The 21,526-nt window shown below is 49.0% G+C and overlaps 1 protein-coding gene across 2 annotated transcripts in view; it reads right to left on the reverse strand.

Annotated features, from left to right (window-relative positions):
* The window catches only part of nenya, a 92,413-nt gene that overhangs the window by 46,114 nt on the left and 24,773 nt on the right, over positions 1–21,526 (reverse strand). For both annotated transcript variants that reach the window (XR_007602238.3, XM_050192376.2), the window contains exons 6-7: positions 16,633–16,704; positions 15,117–15,217 (exon numbers count right to left, since the gene is read on the reverse strand). Coding sequence is in view for 1 of the 2 variants with exons in the window: in XM_050192376.2 (XP_050048333.1) it covers positions 15,117–15,217; positions 16,633–16,704 (173 nt within the window). In the remaining variant the exon portion in view is untranslated. The remainder of the gene's footprint in view (positions 1–15,116; positions 15,218–16,632; positions 16,705–21,526) is intronic.

The raw sequence follows: 21,526 nt of genomic DNA on the forward strand, positions 1-21,526 counted from the left end.
CCGAGCATCCGGACGATGAACCCGCGCTCACCGCCTTCTGTGCGGCTGTTGTGCCGGCGCACTTCATCGTCAACCAGCCGCAGGCGCCGATTGTATTCCAGGGAGATGCTAATGAACACGTGGAAGATTGGCTAGACCATTTCGAGCGGGTAGCTGAATGCAACGGATGGAACGAAGAAAGACCGCAAGCTGCGCAACGTGTACTTCGCGCTCCAAGACTCTGCGAGGACGTGGTTTCATAACCATGAAACGACATTGTCTTCGTGGGACGAATTTCGACGACAGCTGAGCGCCACATACTCCAACACGGACAGGAAAGAGAGAGCGGAGTTGGCAATACAGGCAGATTCCAAGCCCCGAACGAGAGCGTCACCACGTATACTGAAGACATGGCTCGGCTTTTCAGACATGCGGATGCCTCAATGGCCGAAGTCAAGGAGGTCCGATATCTGATGCGAGGCGTGAATGAAGAGATTTTGCTGGGCTTATTCGAAATCCACCCACTACACTTGCGGACTTCCGTGCTGAAGCGACAGCAATGGAAAGGGCCCTTCGACAGCGTGCCAGACAATACGACCGCAACGTGATGGAACTTGCGAACAGCCCCCCTACCATGACTTCGGGAAACCACCTCGAGGTCCTGCGCAATATGATCAGGGCTGTGTTACGAGATCTCCAGAAACTGCAGGTAACCGACGCGCCGACAGCACGAATTTCTGTGGCAGAGATAGTGCGCGACGAGAAAAGGCAAGTCATCCAAGCTCCTGAACGCTACACGGTACCACAACGGCGGGAGCCAGTCCGCATGACTTATGCGGACGGGGTACGACGACCGTCGCTGTACGGCCCCTCATACATCATTCGCTCCACTGAACAAACTGAAGTAGTATTCAGGCGTCGCAGTCCACCGTCCATCGAGGAGTCGAGGCCTCGGGAAAGCGACGTCTGGCGGGCTACTGACCTGAGGCCCCTATGTTTGCATTGCGGAGAGGCTGGCCACGTCTAGAGGATGTGCCCCTATCGGCTCGGGGGTCTCCGTGGGTTCCCTCCAGGTGCTCCTCGTCCACGACCTGGTGAGCGCCCTACGGAGATAGAGAACTTCATCGCGCGTCGTGGTAATTCATTGGAGCAGCGAAGGCACGAGCCCCGTTCTTCATCGCCCGCTCGATACCGATCGCCCAGTCCCGTGTTTCCTCCAGACGCTCGTAGGCGTCGTTCGCCCAGCGCTACAAACCTGGAAAATTGAGTGAAGCGACCTCTGGAGGTGAGGCCGCTGACGCCGAGCGCATCGAATATCTTCCATCACGACGACAACGATGACAACAAAACGACGTTCAGCCGCACTGCGGTGATCAACGCCAGGTTGTAACGTCGGACATACTGGTTACCATAGACGAAGTCACAGCCGTCAGGTTGTCACGGCGCATTACAGCCGTCTTGCTTCGGGACCCAATTTACTTGCAACAATGCCGGGCTATCCCTTCGCTTTTTAGCAGAGTCAAGCATTGAATAGCCCAACCGGCGGCGTACGAAGTGGGGGCCCTCAACTTGTTTGCCCGTGCGCGCCTCTGCGCTTCTCAATTAGCTGTGGTGCGATTCGATGTGGTCTGGGGAACTCGAAGGGGGCTCAGGAAACAGCCCCATATCTAACAGCGCAAGTTCTTCAGCCACTTACCGACCTGCTGCGTCGCGACTCCAAAAAAAAAAAAGAAGAAAAAAACGCCTACCTTCCACTGGACCTCGGAGCACGAACACTCCTTCCAGCAAGCCAAACTGCGGTTGGCGACTACAGTGTTCAGTGTTGCGGATTCATCCGTTGCCCGAACGCGCCAACTCCCCTTATGGCTGAGGCGTCGACCACGGCAGTGGGTGCAGTACTGCAGGAGTACGATTGCACAGACTGGAGGCCGCTACGTCGACCACGGAAGTGGGTGCAGTACTGCAGGAGCACGATTGCACAGACTGGAGGCCGCTGGGTTTCTTCTCAAAGCGCCTCAAACACACAGAAGCTCGCTACAGCACCTTCGGGAGGGAGATGCTGAAGGAGGAAGATGTTGGCCAACTATTGCGCTGTCAAGCATTTCCATTTTTTCTCGACGGCTGTAGCTTCTACATTCTGACCGACCACAAGCCGCTAACCTTCGTTTTCAAGAACAACAGTTCCTCGTACTCAGAACGTGAGCTTCGGCAACTTTCCTTCATCTCCGACTGAAATCCGCCGTATCTCTGGAACCGGAAATCAGGCAGCTGACGCACTCTCGCGGATCGGCGGTGTGCTTGCTGGCCCTGAGGATTTTCAAGCTCTAGCCTCTGCCCAGCAAAACGACCCCAAGCTGCACCAATTGCGGGAACAAGGCTGGTCGCTCCAGCTTGCCGAGGTGCCGCTTCCCTACACAACAACAGGTCACGTGCGACAAACCGCAGGCAGCTCCTCGCCTGTTCGTGCCCCATCAGTTTCTGCAGCCGATATTCGATTCACTGCACGGGCTATGCCATCCCGGCGTCAGAGCGACACAGCAGCTTATCACAGAGCCCTTCGTCTGGCCAGGGATCAACAAAGATGTTCGAAGCTACACAAGAAGCTGCCAAGTCTGTCAAGCCGTGAAAATGACCCGGCACACGCGTTCAGCGGTGAAGCCGTTTCGACCACCAAAGAGCGGTTTCGATCACATATACTTAGACTTGGTGGGGCCTCTTCCGTCCTGCCAAAGTTTCAGGCACCTCCTCACGTGTGTCCACCGGTACTCAAGGTTGCCTGAGGCGACGCCTCTAAAGACATCACGGACGAAAGCGTGGCGGAAGCATTTGCTGCTACGTGGGTGCGGTCCGCTTGTCCTTTGCGAATAACTGATGACCGAGGTCGACAATTCCAAAGCTCGCTTTTTTTCTGCTCTGACGAGACTACTCGGCACGGGCCTTCATAACACCATCGCTTACCACCCACAGAGCAACGGCAAGGTCGAGCGTCTCCACTGACAACTAAAAGACTCGCTGACCGCTACGCTCGACAGACAGCACTAGGTGGAAAGGTACCCCTAGTACTACTGGGTACTAGGGGTAGTAACAACTATCAAGGATGACCTCGGAATCTGCGCAGCTGAGATGCTCTGTGGATCAGCAATCCACGTTCAAGGCCAGTTTTTTGGCACCCAGCAAGGCACTCCGTCAGCGGCCGCGCAGCACTTAGAGAGGCTACATTCCAGGCTCGACCAGCTTCGACCTACACCCTCACGTGTCGCCCGCAGGCAGCCTGTGTTTAGTTTCCCGACAATGGCCACAACCACGCACGTCTTTCTGCTGCGCGACTCTAGCAAGCCATCATCGACTCCTTCCTATGAAGGCTGTAAGAGTTGAGGAGGACTTTGGGATGAAAACTGGAGGTTTATTTACATTATTTACAGTGAGACGACCGAGAAATTAACAGTCATAGAAGTCATTACGGGCCGGCAGCAACTCGGACGCTGCGACCCGTGGCAAGAAGCTCGAAAGAGATGAATCAAAGAATGCTCTCTTGGTGCTCCCGGTCTGTGTCTTTTAAGCCCTTCGGTGTCTCGATGTCACGTCACGTTCGGCCAATGGGCGAGCCCGCTCAGGTGACGCCATTTCCGGCCAATCGGCGAGCCCGCTCAGGTGTCGTCATTTTCGGCCAATGGTAGGCGCCCGTGCGATTGTGTCACACCCGGCGCACAGGGTCGCTCCTTGGGCCTCTATTGTCCGAGCGCTTACTTCTCTCTGCGGTATTGCCATCCTGACTTGCAAGCGCCGTGACCAAGGCGGAGAGGGTCGCTCCTTGGGCCCCAATTGTCCGAGGGCTTTCTCCCTGGAACAGTGCCAGGCTCTCGCTTCACTTTCGGGAAGAGTCAAGCAGTGAATAGCTCCACCTGCGGCGCACGTGGTGGGGGACGCCAACTCGTTCGCACGTGCCGCGCCTCGGGAATGGAGTAGATCTGCTTCTGCGTTCCTTACTTAGGTGTGGCGCGATTCGATGTGGTATGGTGAACTCGAAGGGGGCTCAGGAAAAGGTCCCGTATCTAACAAGGCCGACAGAACCTTGAAGATTGACGTACGCGGAAAAGAAGACAAAGTAGAGAGTTTTAGTTTAGCCTACGCAATGTTACGAACGACCTGCGGGGGCTGGCGACCTAGAGCAGAAGCGACCGACGAAACCTGTTTGGCCCGCTGCGATGACTCACTTTGTGAAAACAATGCGTCGAGTCAACAGGCAAACGGCGCCACCATGTCTACTGCGGCGACTCGCTTTCTAAGGACGACAATACGGCAGTCCCCAACCGAACGGCGCCGGGATGTATACACGCAGTCGGCGGACCAGGTATTATTAGTGGATTCGCCGTCACCGTCACGGTTTGTTTGAAGCGGTGGAACTCCTGGAAGAAGGTCTTTTGCGGCGCCGTCTCACGGGTCTTAGAAGTCGTCAGTCAGTGGATAGACGCGGCGGCCACTGACTGAAGGGTCAACTTTGGGATAAAGAGGCGCCTGCTCTGGTCAAGACCTCTGTCTGCGAGAACCCTCTCACCTCGGTGTGGTCAGTGAAACCTGTGCGGTAGTGTGTGTAAACCCTCCACATCAAAGGCGTCCAAAGGCTACGATGCCTTTGGACGCTCCGAATAGGTCGACGGTTGAACGGCCGTTCTCTCTCACTTAGGGATCTAGGGAGGGCAGAGTGTTTATAAGCAGCTGTTGCGCGGCTGCTGAGTGTGCATTCTCTTTCAGTCATGCTAGACTGATGAACTGTAACGTTCTCATGTAAATACTGTAAATAAATCCCATATTCCTCGTTCTCGATGAGAACAAGTCTCTCCCTTCAACAACGTCCTCAGCGTGGATGAGTTGGACGACGGCATGGGCCAGCTACCATCTATTTCATGCCCGACTCCAACCATTACAACTGGCTGACAGCGGTGAGACGGACTTTGCGACGTGGTGCTGTCTGCGGTGATGACACTAGTACCGAGTTTAATGAGTGTAAGGCGACTTCCAACTATGAAATCACCCTGGAAGAAGTGGTAAAACATTCGGTAAGCTCGCACTCTCTTAAACCCGAGCAGCTAGATGAGCTAAAAGGGCTGTTAGGGGAATATCTCGACAGATTCAGCGATCGGCCAGGCAAAACCGAACTAATAACGCATGAAATAGAGCTGACATCAACCGAACCCGTAAGATCGAAGCCTTACAGGGTGTCTCCACGACAGAGAGAAATTATGGAGGCAGACATACAGCGCATGCTAGACTTGGGAGTTATTGAGCCCGCTGAGAGTGACTATACGTCACGGCTAATACTTGTAGAAACCCCTAACAAGGACCCTCGTCCATGTGTTGATTCATCATCATCATCAGCCTGGTTACGCCCACTGCAGGGCAAAGGCCTCTCCCATACTTCTCCAACAACCCCGGTCATGTACTAATTGTGGCCATGTCGTCCCTGCAAACTTCTTAACTCATCCGCCCACCTAACTTTCTGCCGCCCCCTGCTACGCTTCCCTTCCCTTGCAATCCAGTCCGTAACCCTTAATGACCATCGGTTATCTTCCCTCCTCATTACATGTCCTGCCCATGCCCATTTCTTTTTCTTGATTTCAACTAAGATGTAATTAACTCGCGTTTGTTCCCTCACCCAATCAGCTCTAATCTCTTAACGTTACAGCCATCATTCTTCTTTCCATAGCTCGTTGCGTCGTCCTCAATTTAAGTAGAACCCTTTTCGTAAGCCTCCAGGTTTCTGCCCCGTAGGTGAGTACTGGTAAGACACAGCTATTATACACTTTTCTCATGAGGAATAATGGTAACCTGCTGTTCATGATCTGAGAATGCCTGGGAAACGCACCCCAGCCCATTCTTATTCTTCTGATTATTTCCGTCTCATGATCCGGATTCGCCGTCACTACCTGCCCTAAGTAGATGTATTCCCTTACCACTTCCAGTGCCTCGCTACCTATTGTAAATTGCTGTTCTCTTCCGAGACTGTTAAACATTACTTTAGTTTTCTGCAGATAAATTTTTAGACCCACTCCTCTGCTTTGCCTCTCCAGGTCAGTGAGCATGCATTGCAATTGGTCCCCTGAGTTACTAAACAAGGCAATATCATCAGCGAATCGGAAGTTACTAAGGTATTCTCCATTAACTTTTATCCCGAATTCTTCCCAATCTAGGTCTCTGAATACCTCCTGTAAACACGCTGTGAATAGAATTGGAGAGATCGTATCTCCCTGCCTGACGCCTTTCTTTATAGGGATTTTGTTGCTTTCTTTATGGAGGACTACGGTGGCTGTGGAGCAGCTATAGATATCTTTCGGTATTTTTACATAGGGCTCGTCTACACCCTGATTCCGTAATGCCTCCATGACTGCTGAGGTTTCGACAGAATCAAACGCTTTCTCATAATCAATGAAAGCTACATATAAGGGTTGGTTATATTCCGCACATTTCTCTATCACCTGATTGATAGTGTGAATATGGTCTAGCACTGAGTAGCCTTTACGGAATCCTGCCTGGTCCTTTGTTTGACAGAAGTCTAAGGTGTTCCTGATTCTATTTGCGATTACCTTAGTAAATAGTTTGTAGGCAATTGACAGTAAGCTGATCGGTCCATAATTTTTCAAGTCTTTGGCGTCCCCTTTCTTATGGATTAGGATTATGTTAGCGTTCTTCCAAGATTCCGGTACGCTCGAGTTCATGAGGCATTGCGTATACAGGGTGGCCAGTTTCTCTAGAACAATCTGCCCACCATCCTTCAACAAATCTGCTGTTACCTGATCCTCCCCAGCTGCCTTCCCCCTTCGCATAGCTCCCAAGGCTTTCTTTACTTCTTCCGGCGTTACCTGTGGGATTTCGAATTCCTCTAGACTATTCTCTCTTCCATTATCGTCGTGGGTGCCACTGGTACTGTATAAATCTCTATAGAACTCCTCAGCCACTTGAACTATCTCATCCATATTAGTAATGATATTGCCGGCTTTGTCTCTTAACGCATACATCTGATTCTTCCCAATGCCTAGTTTCTTCTACACTGCTTTTAGGCTTCCTCCGTTCCCGAGAGCATGTTGAATTCTATCCATATTATACTTCCTTATGTCAGCTGTCTTACGCTTGTTGATTAACTTCGAAAGTTCTGCCATTTCTATTCTAGCTGTAGGGTTAGAGGCCTTCATACATTGGCGTTTCTTGATAAGGTCTTTCGTCTGCTGCGATAGCTTACTGGTATCCTGTCTAACGGAGTTACCACCGACTTCTATTGCACACTCCTTAATGATGCCCACAAGATTGTCGTTCATTGCTTCAACACTAAGGTCCTCTTCCTGAGTTAAAGCCGAATACCTGTTCTGTAGCTTGATCTGGAATTCCTCTATTTTCCCTCTTACCGCTTAACTCATTGATCGGCTTCTTATTTACCAGTTTCTTCCGTTCCCTCCTCAGGTCTATGCTAATTCGAGTTCTTACCATCCTATGGTCACTACAGCGCACCTTGCTGAGCACGTCCACATCTTGTATGATGCCAGGGTTAGCGCGGAGTATCAGGTCTATTTCATTTCTAGTCTCACCGTTCGGGCTCCTCCACGTCCACTTTCGCCTATCCCGCTTGCGGAAGAAGGTATTAATTATCCGCATATTATTCTGTTCCGCAAACTCTACTAATAACTCTCCCCTGCTATTCCTAGTGCCTATGCCATATTCCCCCATTGCCTTGTCTCCAGCCTGCTTCTTGCCTACCTTGGCATTGAAGTCGCCCATCAGTATAGTGTATTTTGTTTTCACTCTACCCATCGCCGATTCCACGTCTTCATAGAAGCTTTCGACTTCCTGGTCATCATGACTGGATATAGGGGCGTAGACCTGTACGACCTTCATTTTGTACCTCTTATTAACTTTCACAACAAGACCTGCCAACCTCTCGTTAATGCTATAGAATTCCTGTATGTCACCAGCTATATTCTTATTAATCAGGAATCCGGCTCCTAGTTCTCGTCTCTCCGCTAAGCCCCGGTAGCAGAGGACGTGCCCGCTTTTTAGCACTCTATATGCTTCTTTTGGCCTCCTAACTTCACTGAGCCCTATTATATCCCATTTACTGCCCTCTAATTCCTCCAATAGCACTGCTAGACTCGCCTCACTAGATAACGTTCTGGCGTTAAACGTTGCCAGGTTCATATTCCAATGGTGGCCTGTTCCTGTTGATTACAGGAAGTTAAATGACATCACTAGGGATCAGCTGTACGCGGTACCCAACACTGAGGAACGAATTGAAAGAGTTAGCGCCGCTAAATACATTTCAACTATAGATCTTGTGCGGCGATACTGGCAATTTCCCCTTTCAGAAAGTGGCAGCCGCTATGCCGCATTTATCTCACCTGTAGGCACTTTTCGCCCTCTCGCCCTCAGCTTCGGGCTGAAGAAGGGTGAAGAAGTAGGGTTTAGCTTCTCTAAGGTAATGGATATTGTCCTAAAATACTTGCAGGAGTTCGCCTTGCCCGATCTTGTTGATGTAGCAATTTTTTTGGACAGCTGGAAACAGCACGTGTCGCACCTCAAAGAGGTTTTCTCACGGTTGAGGGAAACAGGCTTAATGATGAAGGCGGAAAAGTGTAGGTTTGGCTGCTCGCAGGTTACTTATCTAGGCCATGTTGTCCGTCAGGGCACGAGACAGCCGGCCGAGCTGAAAATAGCTACGACTGGAGATTTTTCTCAACCGCGCACGAAAACAGAGATTCGTGCATTTTTGTCACTTGTGGAGCACTATCAACGGTACATTCCGAATTACTCGCAAATAGCAAGTCCGTTAACGGACGCCCTCCGAAAGGGAGCACCGAATAGCGTGCACTGGGATAAGGACAAAGAGAACGCTTTCCAATGTTTGAAAACGCTATTGGTTTCTCGTCCTGTGCTTCGTGCGCCAGACTACACAAAGGAATTCATAGTTCAATGCGACGCAAGCGACAGAGGTATGGGCGTGGTAATTAGTCAGGTCGGCGACGATAATGAGGAACATCCTATCCTCTATGCCAGTCATAAACTAACTGTAAGAGAGGAAGCCTACAGCGCTTCAGCGAAGGAATGCGCTTGTTTGGTTTGGGCAGTCCAGAAGTTGTCGTGCTACTTGTACGGAGCGAAATTCACCTTCGAGACCGACCGCTGTCCTCTGACGTGGATCAATCAAATGTCACACAAAAATGGCCGCTTGCTCCGATGGAGCCTCACTCTCCAAGAGTACAACTTCTGCGTTAGATATAGGAAGGGAAAGTTGCATAGCAATGCGGATGGTTTGAGCAGGCTAATTTGAATTCTGCGTTTAGGGATCCCGCCTAAATTTTGGGGTTGTTATTGTTGATTTGGTTAAACCAAGAAGATCCCCTCTCATTTAGCAGGATTCCCTCCATGATTGCTCAATTTGTCAGCACGAAATTCCTTTAAAAAAATTGCCATAGCGAAATTCAGCATTTTTTGTTTCTGCACTTATGTTTTACATGTTTGAAGCCTAGCGGGTCTAAAGTGATATCCAAGATACGTAATCTCGGCGCAGAGCCGTATTGTGGGGTTCGTTTTTCAGTTGCCTGTCCTTGTTGGATGTTTTGGGGTAGTGACGTCATTACACAAGTGGTCGCTGCAAGCCAAGGCATCACCCCCTTGCCACCAGCCGTTCTTTCCCTGCCCAGCGGTTGTCAGCGCTGGACAGTCAAGATTTTCCGGGCCATGGAAGAGCTGTTAGGAACGGCCTGCAGCGGTGCCGACATTAAAAGTTTTTCCAGCCACCTGCAGCAGCGGTGTTGGCGTTTTCTAGGAACTGACCGTCAGTCTCCAGCCGAACGGCGCCACTAGGTCTACTGTGGAGACTTGCTTTGAAAGGACGACAAGGCGTCATTCCGCAGCCTCCTGGCGTCACGATGTCTGCTGCGGCTACTGACTGTGTGAGGAGGACAATACGTCGAGTCAGCATCTCTTCATCGCCGGAATTGCGGGACGAGGTCGGCGAACCAAGCTTTTTTAGTGAACTCGCCATCACCGACCAGGTCTGTTGGGAGCGGGGGAGTTCCTGAGGGAATGTACTTGGCGGCACCGTCTCACGCCTTTCAAGACGCAAGACAATGGAGAACCACGGCGGCCACTCTGCGGGGGTCAGTTCGGGGATTAAGAGGCGCCTCCTTAGGGCAAGACCTAGTTCTGCGAAGACCGTCTCGCCTCGGTGGTGGCAGTGAAACCTGTGCGGAAGTCTGTGTGCCCTCCTCCTCAAAGGCGGCTCGGCTACGATGACTCTGGTCGAACGTTTTCCCTCACCTAGGGATCTAGGGAGGACAGAATGTATTTAAGGAGCAGTTGTGCGGCTCCTCAGCGTGCTTTTCTCTCGCAGTCATGCTAGAGTGATGAACTGCAACGTCCTTGTGTAGATACTGTAAATAAACCCATATTATTCGTTCTCGATGAGAACAAGTCTCTCACTTCAACAACGTCCTCAGCGTGGATGAGTTGGACGACGGCATGGGCCAGCTACCATTTAATTCATGCCCGACTTCAAACTTTACACCGGTTGCCTTCACCCAAAAGATCACGTTCTCGTGACGCCTGCGGCAGAAAGGATGTTTCACATCCGCCACCAAAGTCTGTGAGTGGTGGCGCTGGCTGACACTCCCAGGGTTCTACTAGGAAGCATAAATACACAAGAAAGTGTATGGGGAAACGGTGCCGCGATAGCTGAATTGGTAGAGCATCGCACGCGAAATGCGAATGTTGTGGAATCCTTCCCCACCTGCGGCAAGCTGATTTTTCGTCCACTTCCATTTCCATTAATATATCGTTTCTTTATTTCATTTATTAAGCACAAGTAACTCCCCTGTGTTGTCCTTGGTGTCAGCGTTTGTTGGCTTCTTATGGTAAGGCTTGTATATATATATATATATATATATATATATATATATATATATATATATATATATATATATATATATATATATATATATATATATATATATATATATACACGAAATTGCGGATTACTACTGTAATAAGGTAGGCTGAAAATGTGTCAGTGAGATTTATCTTTGTCATTCAGAGATCTGATTATCAATCATCAAACCTTTTGAAGGGTGTGTCGCTGATCTCTGTATCGATTCCTGGAACAATACGTATCCCACATATTTGCAGCTATTAGTACTACAGAAACGAGATCTTAGAATTTTCCGCATTTTAACTATCAAATCTGTCTACACACTACAAGTAGAATTACTGCAAATTCTCGTGCCCCGTCCCCTTTGCGCATTATCTATAATGAGTAGTACGTATAAGTAACTAATGGGAATTTAATTAGTATATCGAGTGGTGTCTTCACGTCACTCAAAAGAAACACAAGGTGTGCAACGCCTAGTGTTTAACTGCCGACATAGTTAAAATTAAAGAGCACCAAAATTTTGTGGCACTCTCGTATGGAAACAAATTCCCAATACTATCATGTAAGGATTTCGAGCCATCATTTAAGCGTTATTTATTAGACGTCTAAAAAACTAGGAACTTATTTAACGAAATAAAAATGAAAATTTTTCAATAATTTATTTAGTGCACATCTCGAATATTTCAGTTGTCGTGCAAAGCCTGAGTTGTTGAGTTGAGTTAAATAGTTGTAGACTACTGGTGGGATTAGCCTTGCAGTTGCTGCCGGCAATTGCTCCACCGTAGCGACACTTAAAATAAATAAATCACATAAATCAGTCACAGACCTCACAATTACAAATAGTCACTGCTAAGGTCACCATGTGGAGGCCAAATCCGTGTCCTGCAGGTAATTTAAAAGAAGGCGAGAAACCTCCTTCCTACACAACTGGTTTCCGCGCGGGAAAACAATGTCCTGAAGAGAACTGTGAGGAACTCCTGTCTTCTTGAGGGACCCGAATAACACACTCCTTTCTGCGTTATACAGAGTACAGCGCATAAGGTAATGTTCTATGTCACCGCACACACCACACGTTGAACACAGTGGAGACAAAACCAGGCCAGTCTTATACATCCACGCAGGGGTACGAGCAGAGCCCGTGCGAATGCGGAGCAGTAAAGTGGCTTAGTTTCTTTTGAGGCCCTTGGTCACACATGGCTTGTGAGGTGAGCTCCACAAAGAACTGAAGCGCCAGAACACCGCTTCTCTGAAGAGTCTCTTGTCCTCTTGAGGCACTTTTCTCACTGGATTCCCAGACAGCGCTCAATGGGCGAGGCTGTCCGCCATCTCGTTGCCTGTGATACCTATGTGCGAGAGCACCCATTGGAAACGTATGGAGAAGCCTTTGATATGGAGATTGTGCACCGGGCGTAGGGAGCTAAGACATAAGGCCTCAGTAGGGAACTCGTGCTCTAACCTTTGAAGGGCAGATTTTGAATCTGTAAGAATGACAACAGGCTGAGGCGTACAAAAGCGTAGCTTCTTTAGAGTTGCCTCAATGGCAACGCTTTCGACCGTTGTGGAGGACACGACTGCAGAGAAGCGAACAGACCAATCATACTTCAAAGAGGGAATGTGAAAAGTATCTGCACTAGATCCTCTGACCTTGTCCACAGAGCCATCAGTAGAAATTTGAAGATGACGTGCATATTGAGTCTCAAGATGTTCCACTACGAGCGAACCCGTTGCCGCCAAAGGAGAACTCCGCTTAGCGCGAACGTGAGGAATTGTCAACGAACAATCGAGGCTCTCGAATGACCAGAGTGGTTTCAACCTCTTAGTTCGACCTCTAGCGTCAAGACCCAGGTAACCAAGAGTATTAAGGGCCAAGTACGCTCGGGACTCAGATCTCTTTCGAAGGCGCTGTAGAAGGGCTCGCCCGGCTACCGTCTGTTTGAGGCGGCCAATTTGCATCAATAACCTTTGTGAAACGACTAGGCTAAGAGGTCTCGGTAGAGAATCATAAAGTACTGCATTGTCAGGAGCAGTCTGCGGAACGCCAAGAGCCCTCCTTAGGCCCTTTCTGTGCAAAACCTCAAGTCATTCCAGGTGTGATGGCGAGGAGGAAATTAAAGGGAGCTGGTACATTATTCCACTCGTCACAAGTGCACCGTGCAGCCTCATCATTGAAGAAGGGTGATTTCCCCATTGCTCACTTGCAACTCTACGGATCACATTGAGACGCGAAGATAGTGGTGTCACAATCGAGTCCACAGCTCGCCGCCACTGTAGACGGTAGTCAATTTTGACGCCCGAAAAGCGCTTGTGCTTCAATTGACGAAGGCAAGATTGATCAAGATCTATCTTCAGCCGCGCATACCGTCTTCCTCTAGCTGGAAACATGATGAAGCCAGATTTTTCCACCGAGAGAGAGCTTTAGGCCTTTCAGCACTAGCTATTTTCCTAGACGTATCAAAGGCTTATGATAGCGTCCTTCAGAGCTCAATACTAAGCAGTTTGCAGGCCATAGGCGTACAGGGCTATTTTCTGCGATTCATTCACTTATTTATCAGTGAACGTAAAATTCAAGTGCGGTTAGGAAGTACCACAAGCACCGAAAGGGCGGTATCGCGAGGTGTACCTCAGGGAAGTGTTCTTTCCCCAACGCTCTTTAATTTTGTAATGGCTGGTCTTCCCACTGAAGTGCAAGAACATTGCAGGCATGTCCATATGTCGATATATGCGGATGACATTTGTGTTTGTTTAACCGGATATCAACACAAGCTTGTGCTCTGATAGCTCGACAGGTATTACTTTCAGTTCAAAATTACCTTCAAGGTGCGAAGCCTGAGTTCGTGTTTTCCGCACTGGATGTCCAAATATTTGATGTGCATGTGACGTCTATCCCCGCCCTTTCGCTGTTTTGTATGCCTATTTTGTCATGGATCCCCATTATATATCGTTGTAGATGCGTTGTTAGCCTTGTTACTGAAATGGCAACACTGATTATTACAGACAGGTAAATTACCGAAAGAAACGCTGATTCCGGAGTATTTATGTGTGGCTGGGTAGTGCAGCTCGGCTAGCGTTAAACGGGCGAAAGCGTGTCCGCGTCCGTAGTACCTAGGTGCAGTCCTCACATTTTTCTCTTGCAACTAACGCACGCGCATGCGCGCAGGAAAGTGCGGCGTCTCTCTCTCGGGTGTGCCCCGTTACAGTGTACTAGCAGTACAAGCGCCGTTCACAAAACGGCAACGCGCTTAAAAACGCAGGTTCGCTGCGCAGAAGCCTATGATAAAAAAAAAAAAACTTATATTGTCTCAATAAGAACACACTGTATCTACCTCGACCATGTGACTTACTTCTGCCACGTGACCGGCTTCCCACAATTCAGACACAGGCTTTTTCAAATTTGTCCCTGTAACTACGTTTTGTAACTGTAACTGTAATGTAACTGCGTTCTTTCTTTGCGCATCACATGGCCGCTATTAATTCTATAATGCTGAGAAAATAGATATACAGAGTGATAAATTTTAAGTTTTACGAAATTTAAAAAATAGCCTTTTGAAGATAGCATAATTCTAGTCCTTGAACTAGATTATTCAGAGAGACGAACATTACTTGCACGAGAATTCGAAATACCTATTAAAGTAATTAACGAAAATTCACTAATTCATTTCTTAATTTTGTTACTTTACGGCACATATTGCAATTTACGAATTGTAGCCGATGAGCTTGCAAGGCGTATCCACTTTGAATGAATTTCCAGAATGACGCCCAGTTTGGAGACACGCGCCATCAAGGTCGCCGTAAAAACGCACTGTTCCACTTCTTTAACAGAACACTCATTGAAGCACAAAGTAAAAGAACGCCCATGCATTTCGTCCCACACTCTGGGAAATAACATCTCGAAACTGGTGTCATCCTGTAAATTTATTTCAAGTGGATACGTCCTGCAAGCTCAACGGCTACAATTCATAAATTGCAATATGGGTCGTGAAGTAATGAAGAAGTTATTTAGTGAATTTTCGTTGATTAGTTGAACATGTGTTTCGATTTCTCGTGTTAGTGATGTCCGTCTCTTCGAATAACCCAATTAAACGACACGCGTTGTGCTATCTGCCACAGGCGATTCCTAAAAAATCCGTAAAACATAAAAATGATCATCTTGTACATTCGGGCCACTGTGCTTGGGGCATCTCAACGGAATAAACACTCGTCAGGGCACGGAGTGACTGTTTCTTACCGTTGCTCGATTGCGAGGCGGTCGGCTGCTCAAAAGCTGGCGGGGCGGGGTAGTCAGGCCGAGTCAGGAAAGTTGGGGACTGGCTGATGTCGATGCCAGTGCTGCGTGTCAGGGAACCCATTACGATTGCTGGAGATTGCTTTGTGCACCCAGTATACGGCGGTTTTCATTGTTAACGCGAAAGCATTAAGTGGCTGATGAGGCGGAAGATCCGGCGTAGGCGGTGTGACCACACGATGGCACAAAAAGGCTACGAACCCTCCACCTTTGGTGCTAGTCGAACCCATGACCATCGGTGTCAAGGCTACGATCACTCGACCATTGGTGGGAGTCGAACCCAAGACCTTTGGTATTAATTAAGGCGAATTAAGACACAATTAATATATAGTTAATCAAGGGCCTCGAGCCCACGGCCGTTAGTGTTAATTAGGGCGAGGATAATTAAGACATGGTTAATTAAGGCACTCGAGCGCACGACCTTTGTTAAGAGTCGAACCATCGACCTTTAGTGGGAGTCGACCCTACGACCTCGCGTTGTGGCATATTGTCTAAGCATCGCGCGATGGTCGCAATGCTTTCGCATTCACCTGCGTAGGGATAACTAATTCCAGGTGTGATGGCGAGGAGGAAATTAAAGGGAGCTGGTACATTATTCCACTCGTCACAAGTGCACCGTGCAGCCTCATCATTGAAGAAGGGTGATTTCCCCATTGCTCACTTGCAACTCTACGGATCACATTGAGACGCGAAGATAGTGGTGTCACAATCGAGTCCACAGCTCGCCGCCACTGTAGACGGTAGTCAATTTTGACGCCCGAAAAGCGCTTGTGCTTCAATTGACGAATTTACTAATATTTTTTTTTCTTGGCACGAGGAACTTTGCAAACATCAACTCTGGATACATGCATGGACGCGCTTGAGCACCGGTTTCTAAATCAAGCAGATCCGCGAACTCGCACCACAGTGCACAACAAAGCGTTATTTCCTGAACCGAAAGTATCGTCCGAGCGAACTTCTGAACGCACAGATGTGACGACGTGAATGTTTGCTGCCTTAAAAGGAGCATTTCACGAGATAGAAGCGCGTCATTCGTTAGGAGTAGCCTTTTCACTCTTGCGCGTATTTCACTGCACATCCACTTAGCACAGGAAAACTGATTGCTGTCACGAGTCCCACGCTGAAACGTTCAGCCTCTTAGCATATACCTCGCAGGCAAGTGCCAAGGCAAATGCTGAGCCCGAGGTGAAAAAAAAAGGATGTTATTGGCGTGATTTTAAGAATGCATTATTGGTTACGTCGGCGACAATTATGTTTAATGCTCAACAGTTTTGGACGCGGATGCAACTCGCTGCGAACAGTTATGCGCGCTTAGTAGATACAGCCCTAGGCACACCTCCCGAATGTACTCGTATACGGAGGAAAAAACGAGTCGAGGGCCAGAAAGTGTGCCCACGGCAGCGCTTCCGTCGCACTAGCGCGGACGAGAGGAGCAACGCCATTTTGCTACGCCGTGTACCTTTGCTGGTCTCTCAGCTTGTTCAGCTCGCTCTTGAGGGCGGCGTTCTCCTTGCGCAGACTCTCGGCTTGCCTGCAAAGAGAAGTCTCGTTTGTCAAGACAATCTTCCCCCCCACCTCCTTTTTCGTTCTTTCTTTTTTTTGGAGGGGTGCGTGGTTCTCAACAGGAAGCTTTGGGGATAGAGAGAGAGAGAGAAGGGGAGAAGGAAAGGCAGGGAGGTTAACCACACTGAGTCCAGTTTGCTACCCTACCCGTGGGGAAGGGAATGGGGAGTGAAAGAGAGAGAGAAAACATGCGTCTATACTGCACTTTCACATGCACTACGTAAGCTGTAGGGTGTCTATAGTCTGGCACTCAAGTCTGTTGCCTTGAGGTAGCGAAGAAGCGCTCGAACTGCTTTCTGGGCTAATGAACTGTGAGGCCAGGCTCCCAAGATCTTTGCTTCTGTAAATGGCCTGTCATCCATTCTATTCAAGGCTCTGGATGGCTGCTTTCGAATCACAAAATATTGCCAATTTGTTGGGCGGTTCTTTTTCAATGTATTCGACAGCAGCGCGAAGAGCAGACAGTTCGGAACCTATAGATGTCGTTACGTGTGAAGTCTTAAACTTGATGACGACCGATTAAGATGGTATAACAATGGCGCCCGTCGAATTTTCCGAGACGGAACCGTCCGTGTAAACATGGATTCGGTTAGCGTATGAACAATGCAAAAGTTCCAATGTGATCTGCTTGAGAGCCGTGGTGGTCAGGCTAGCTTTCTTCACTATTCCTGGAACAGCAAGGTACACAGGAGGCTTTTTCAAGCACCACAGAGGGGATGGCGTTCTTGCTGCGTCTGAGTGCCTCAATGACAAAGAGTGACGGTTAGCCGCAACTGATCTGGAGAACACTGCCTTGGGTCTTTTCTCGGGCAAGCGAGCGAGATGGTGGTCAGGGACTCTGGATATATGGCGAACATGCGCCCGGAGAGCGTCGATAGTTATATAGGTCATTATAGGATGGTCTCTTGCAGTGGCAATTGTTGCTACGGTTGAAGCACTTCGAGGTAGCCCCAGACATGTTCGAAGGGTTTGGCCTTGAATGCTCTGTAGGACATGGATGTTCGTTTTGTTAGCATTAATTTGAACAGCACTGGTGTGCTATATCGCAAGTATCCTAGGAAGAGCGTCCTGTATAGTTGAAGCATAGATGCCACGGATGTGCCCCACGTTTTACCGACAAAAAACCTTAGTATATGGGCGATAGAAGTAAGCCTCTTCATCAAGTATGAGATGTGGGGGCTCCATGAAAGGTCCCTGTCGATACTAACGCCTAGGAATCGGTGAGATTCTGCGTATGAAACTGTTTGGTGTCAATAGAAATGGGATACCAGGTCATGGGCTTGTACGTAAAAGCGACTAAGGCGCACTTCTCGGTCGAAATGCTGAGGCCTTCAGCACGCAGATACGATGATGTTAGGGTCACTGCTTTTTGGAGCCGTGCACGCACCTGGAGACGTGTAACTGCCGAGGCCCATATGCACATGTCGTCAGCATATATGGAAAGAGTTACTGTATGGGTGTTAGAACGTCGGCAAGTCCAAGGATTGCAAGGTTGAACAAAGTGGGTCTAAGAACCCGACCATGCAGGACGCCACGGCAAGTGCTATGGTCAGCGGTTCGGCCATCTGTACTGTGCACAAAGAAGGATCTTTTGAATAGATAGCTCCGAATCCATGAGTCTCGATGTCAATCTGCTATGAGTCTCGATCTGCTATGAGAACTATCGAACATTTTGACCAAGATGCCGTGACACTAAAGTCAAATGTAAGCAACTGCTATAGATCGAACCACGCAAGTACGTTGGACTGCCATCGTTCATAATGCTGAGTTCGTGGTGGGAAGCAAATTCCACAAGTTTCCGGCTACTGGAATCTATTCTGGAGCTTATCCAAACCAAGTGATGAGCATTAAAGTCTCCCGTGATAATCCAGGGTCCAGAAGTCGCCCTCGAACCGACTAGTATATGGGGAGATGTAGGCGCCGATAACGGTGAAGGCCACTTTATTCCTTGTTATGCGGAGACACACGTATTGGTTTCCATCATGAGGCTGCACCGAGTGGGGAATGTAAGTTAGTTCTGTACGGATGTAAACAATTACTTTGCTGAATTGCCCGCACGTCGACGCCATAAAGGCTTCGTATCCAGAGAATCTTAGCGCTTTTGACACGTTCGGTTCACATATTACCGCTATAGGAAATCGGTTCGTAAAAACGTATTGGCGGAAACATGAAATCCGTGATTTAAGTCCTCTGGCATTCCACTGGAAAATCGTCGCACTACGCACTTCATTACGGAGTGAAGGCGGTGGAGGAGCCATTGTGCTTGGGCAAGATTTGCAAGCATTGGGCTCAGGGCAGCCAACACTTGCACTGCACTTCGAGCTGTTGGCGTATTCAAGTTGCCCACAAGCGTGCGAATCGCATTTATCAGAGACTTGATCACTGTTACAATTCGGCGGTCATGCTCTGTCAGCTCACCTGGGTGAGGGGTGGAGCATTGTGGTGCCACTCCTTGTTGGGGTTTGTCCACGGGGCTTATCCTTGGCAGTGGTGGCCATGCTTCATCCGCAGCATTTTTTTTCAGCTGCTCCATTATCAATACGCGGTTTGGTCACATTCTGCACTGGGGTTGGAGCCGATTCAACAGCAAGAGGCTTTGCGGCACGCGTATTCTGTGTGCGGAGAGCAGAATTCCTTGATGAGCGTCTGCGACGAGAGCGACGACGCCTGACGTCAGCAGTTGCTTCACGATGAGTCGACCGGTCACTCACCATTTTCTTCAAGAAGGCGAGTTCTCTCTTAACTCTTGGACATTCCTTATGATAAGGCGTCGTGGGGCCCTTGACACTTTGGACACTTATAAGTTTTAGCCTGGCAATTGTTTGCAGAGTGTTGTGCTGCACAGCAGGAACATATCGTAGACTGTCCACAGACGGCGCTCACGTGACCGAATTTCTGGCAGTTTCTGCACTGAAGCGGCTTGGGAACAAAGGGCTGGACAGCATGTCGGAAATGACCTACCTTCACATGCTACGGAAGGCAGTCACCTTTAAAGACAGTTTTTACGCATCTGGAATTTCCGAGACGGGCCACCTGCAGTATTTGGGTCCAATGATCGGCAGGCTTTATCAAAAGTGGCAAATCCTCGCCTGAGATGGCCGCATCAATGTCATATATGACGCCGGTAGCAGCCTCTTTTCCCATCGGGATGATGGTACGAACGTTCATGCCACCGAGGACAGTGACAACTCGCAGAGAATCTAACGCCGACGCTTGGGCGACGTCTAGCGCAACAACATTCTTCCGAGGGTTGACTCGGACGTCCTCAATGTCATTTGGCAACAGTCTCTCGAGTTCAACCGATGCAACTTGCCTGTTGAGGAACCTCATGTTGTCGGAGGGTAGCACAGGTAAGAAAAGGATGGTGTACTTCGGCGAACTCTGCGGAGTCCTCATAGCAGATGTGTCCACAGAAGCCCTCAGCATCCGCCACTTTGCTTTCTGACTCAGGACAGTCACGTAGTAGTCGTCGGAGCTGTCGTCGCTCTCGGTCGAGTCTATCAGGGTAGCCTCGATCGCTGTCACTCGAGAGGCAGTTCCGCTTCCTTGAGGCTGCCGACGCGGGCGCCCCTAAATCAGGTGGGAGTGCGGGTGGCTCCACTTTGATTCCCGTCGAGCAGGGAACAGTGTTCCCCGAAAGAAAGCGAGAATTACCAGAAAATACTGGTGACGGAGAACTGTGTAGAAATGCGAAAGTCATACGTGAGAACAAAAGAAGGGAATGCCACGGGAAGCGAAACACAGTTGGAGACGGCCTGCATGGTACAGGATGAGGTTATGAGGTAAGGCAATTTGTGATTATGGCTTCGGCACATGCAGGACAAGCGTAATTAGAGACTTATGCATTGCACATACCGTGAACACTTCAATATAATTAGAAGAATAGATATATCACGAGGGACAATTTCTGCGGCGAGAAAAGTGATGAAGATAAATTTAACCGTGTTTTGTACGACATAAAACACTTGGCCCCTTGGTCGTATCTCAGTTCTTGAACGTGCACCTATATTTAGATGAATTTTTTTTACATTATTGTGCCACCGACGTGTGGCCGCTGCGTCCATATTCGGACCCGCAGCTGGGCATCGACATAAAGAGGGAGCGACAGAGCGTACGACACCCACAAGCAGATATGGGCACCTTCACGAGGACGAGCCCTCATGAGGGCCTTCCTTACCCTGATCTGCCCTCACCTCACGTGGTGAGGTATGGATCACCTTCGGGAAGATTGGTGAGGTGAGGCAGGGCGGGCGTGGTGAGGTTAAACGAGGAAAAGACGATTCATATTGTTGAAGTAGAGAAAAGGCACTCAGATCGTATGCGTGGTGGGTTTAAAGTCTAAAGATTTGAAGTGCGCTGTCAGGAAGGCTCTCTTGCGCAGATGTTCGTCGAGGCCCACATTTAACTGACTAAAATCATAAATGTCTGTTGATGTTAGCTGTATAGCTAAACCTGAGGAAACTGAGGAAACTGTCTCCGCCATCCATAGACTAAAATCAAGAAACACGACCCCGGGCATAATCATTCGCTTTACTCGCCAGTCAACAAAGGACAAATGGCTTGCCAAAAAGAAACTGTTTCCAGGTATCGTACCTGATGCATTCATGCTGGAAAATCTGACGACACAGGACCGAATGCTTCTGAAGACGGCGAAGGAATGGGCGCGCGTCAATAAATTCCGCTTTGCATGGTACCGTAATGGCAAAGTCCTCGTGAAGAAAGAAGAGGGTCAGAAAGCTTGCCTAATAAAGTGCGCGGCAGACCTTGATAAGCTGGTACTTTAGGTCCAA

This window comes from Dermacentor andersoni, chromosome 1 (assembly GCF_023375885.2).
Source record: "Dermacentor andersoni chromosome 1, qqDerAnde1_hic_scaffold, whole genome shotgun sequence".
In the NCBI taxonomy this organism is placed as follows: Eukaryota; Metazoa; Arthropoda; class Arachnida; order Ixodida; family Ixodidae; genus Dermacentor; species Dermacentor andersoni.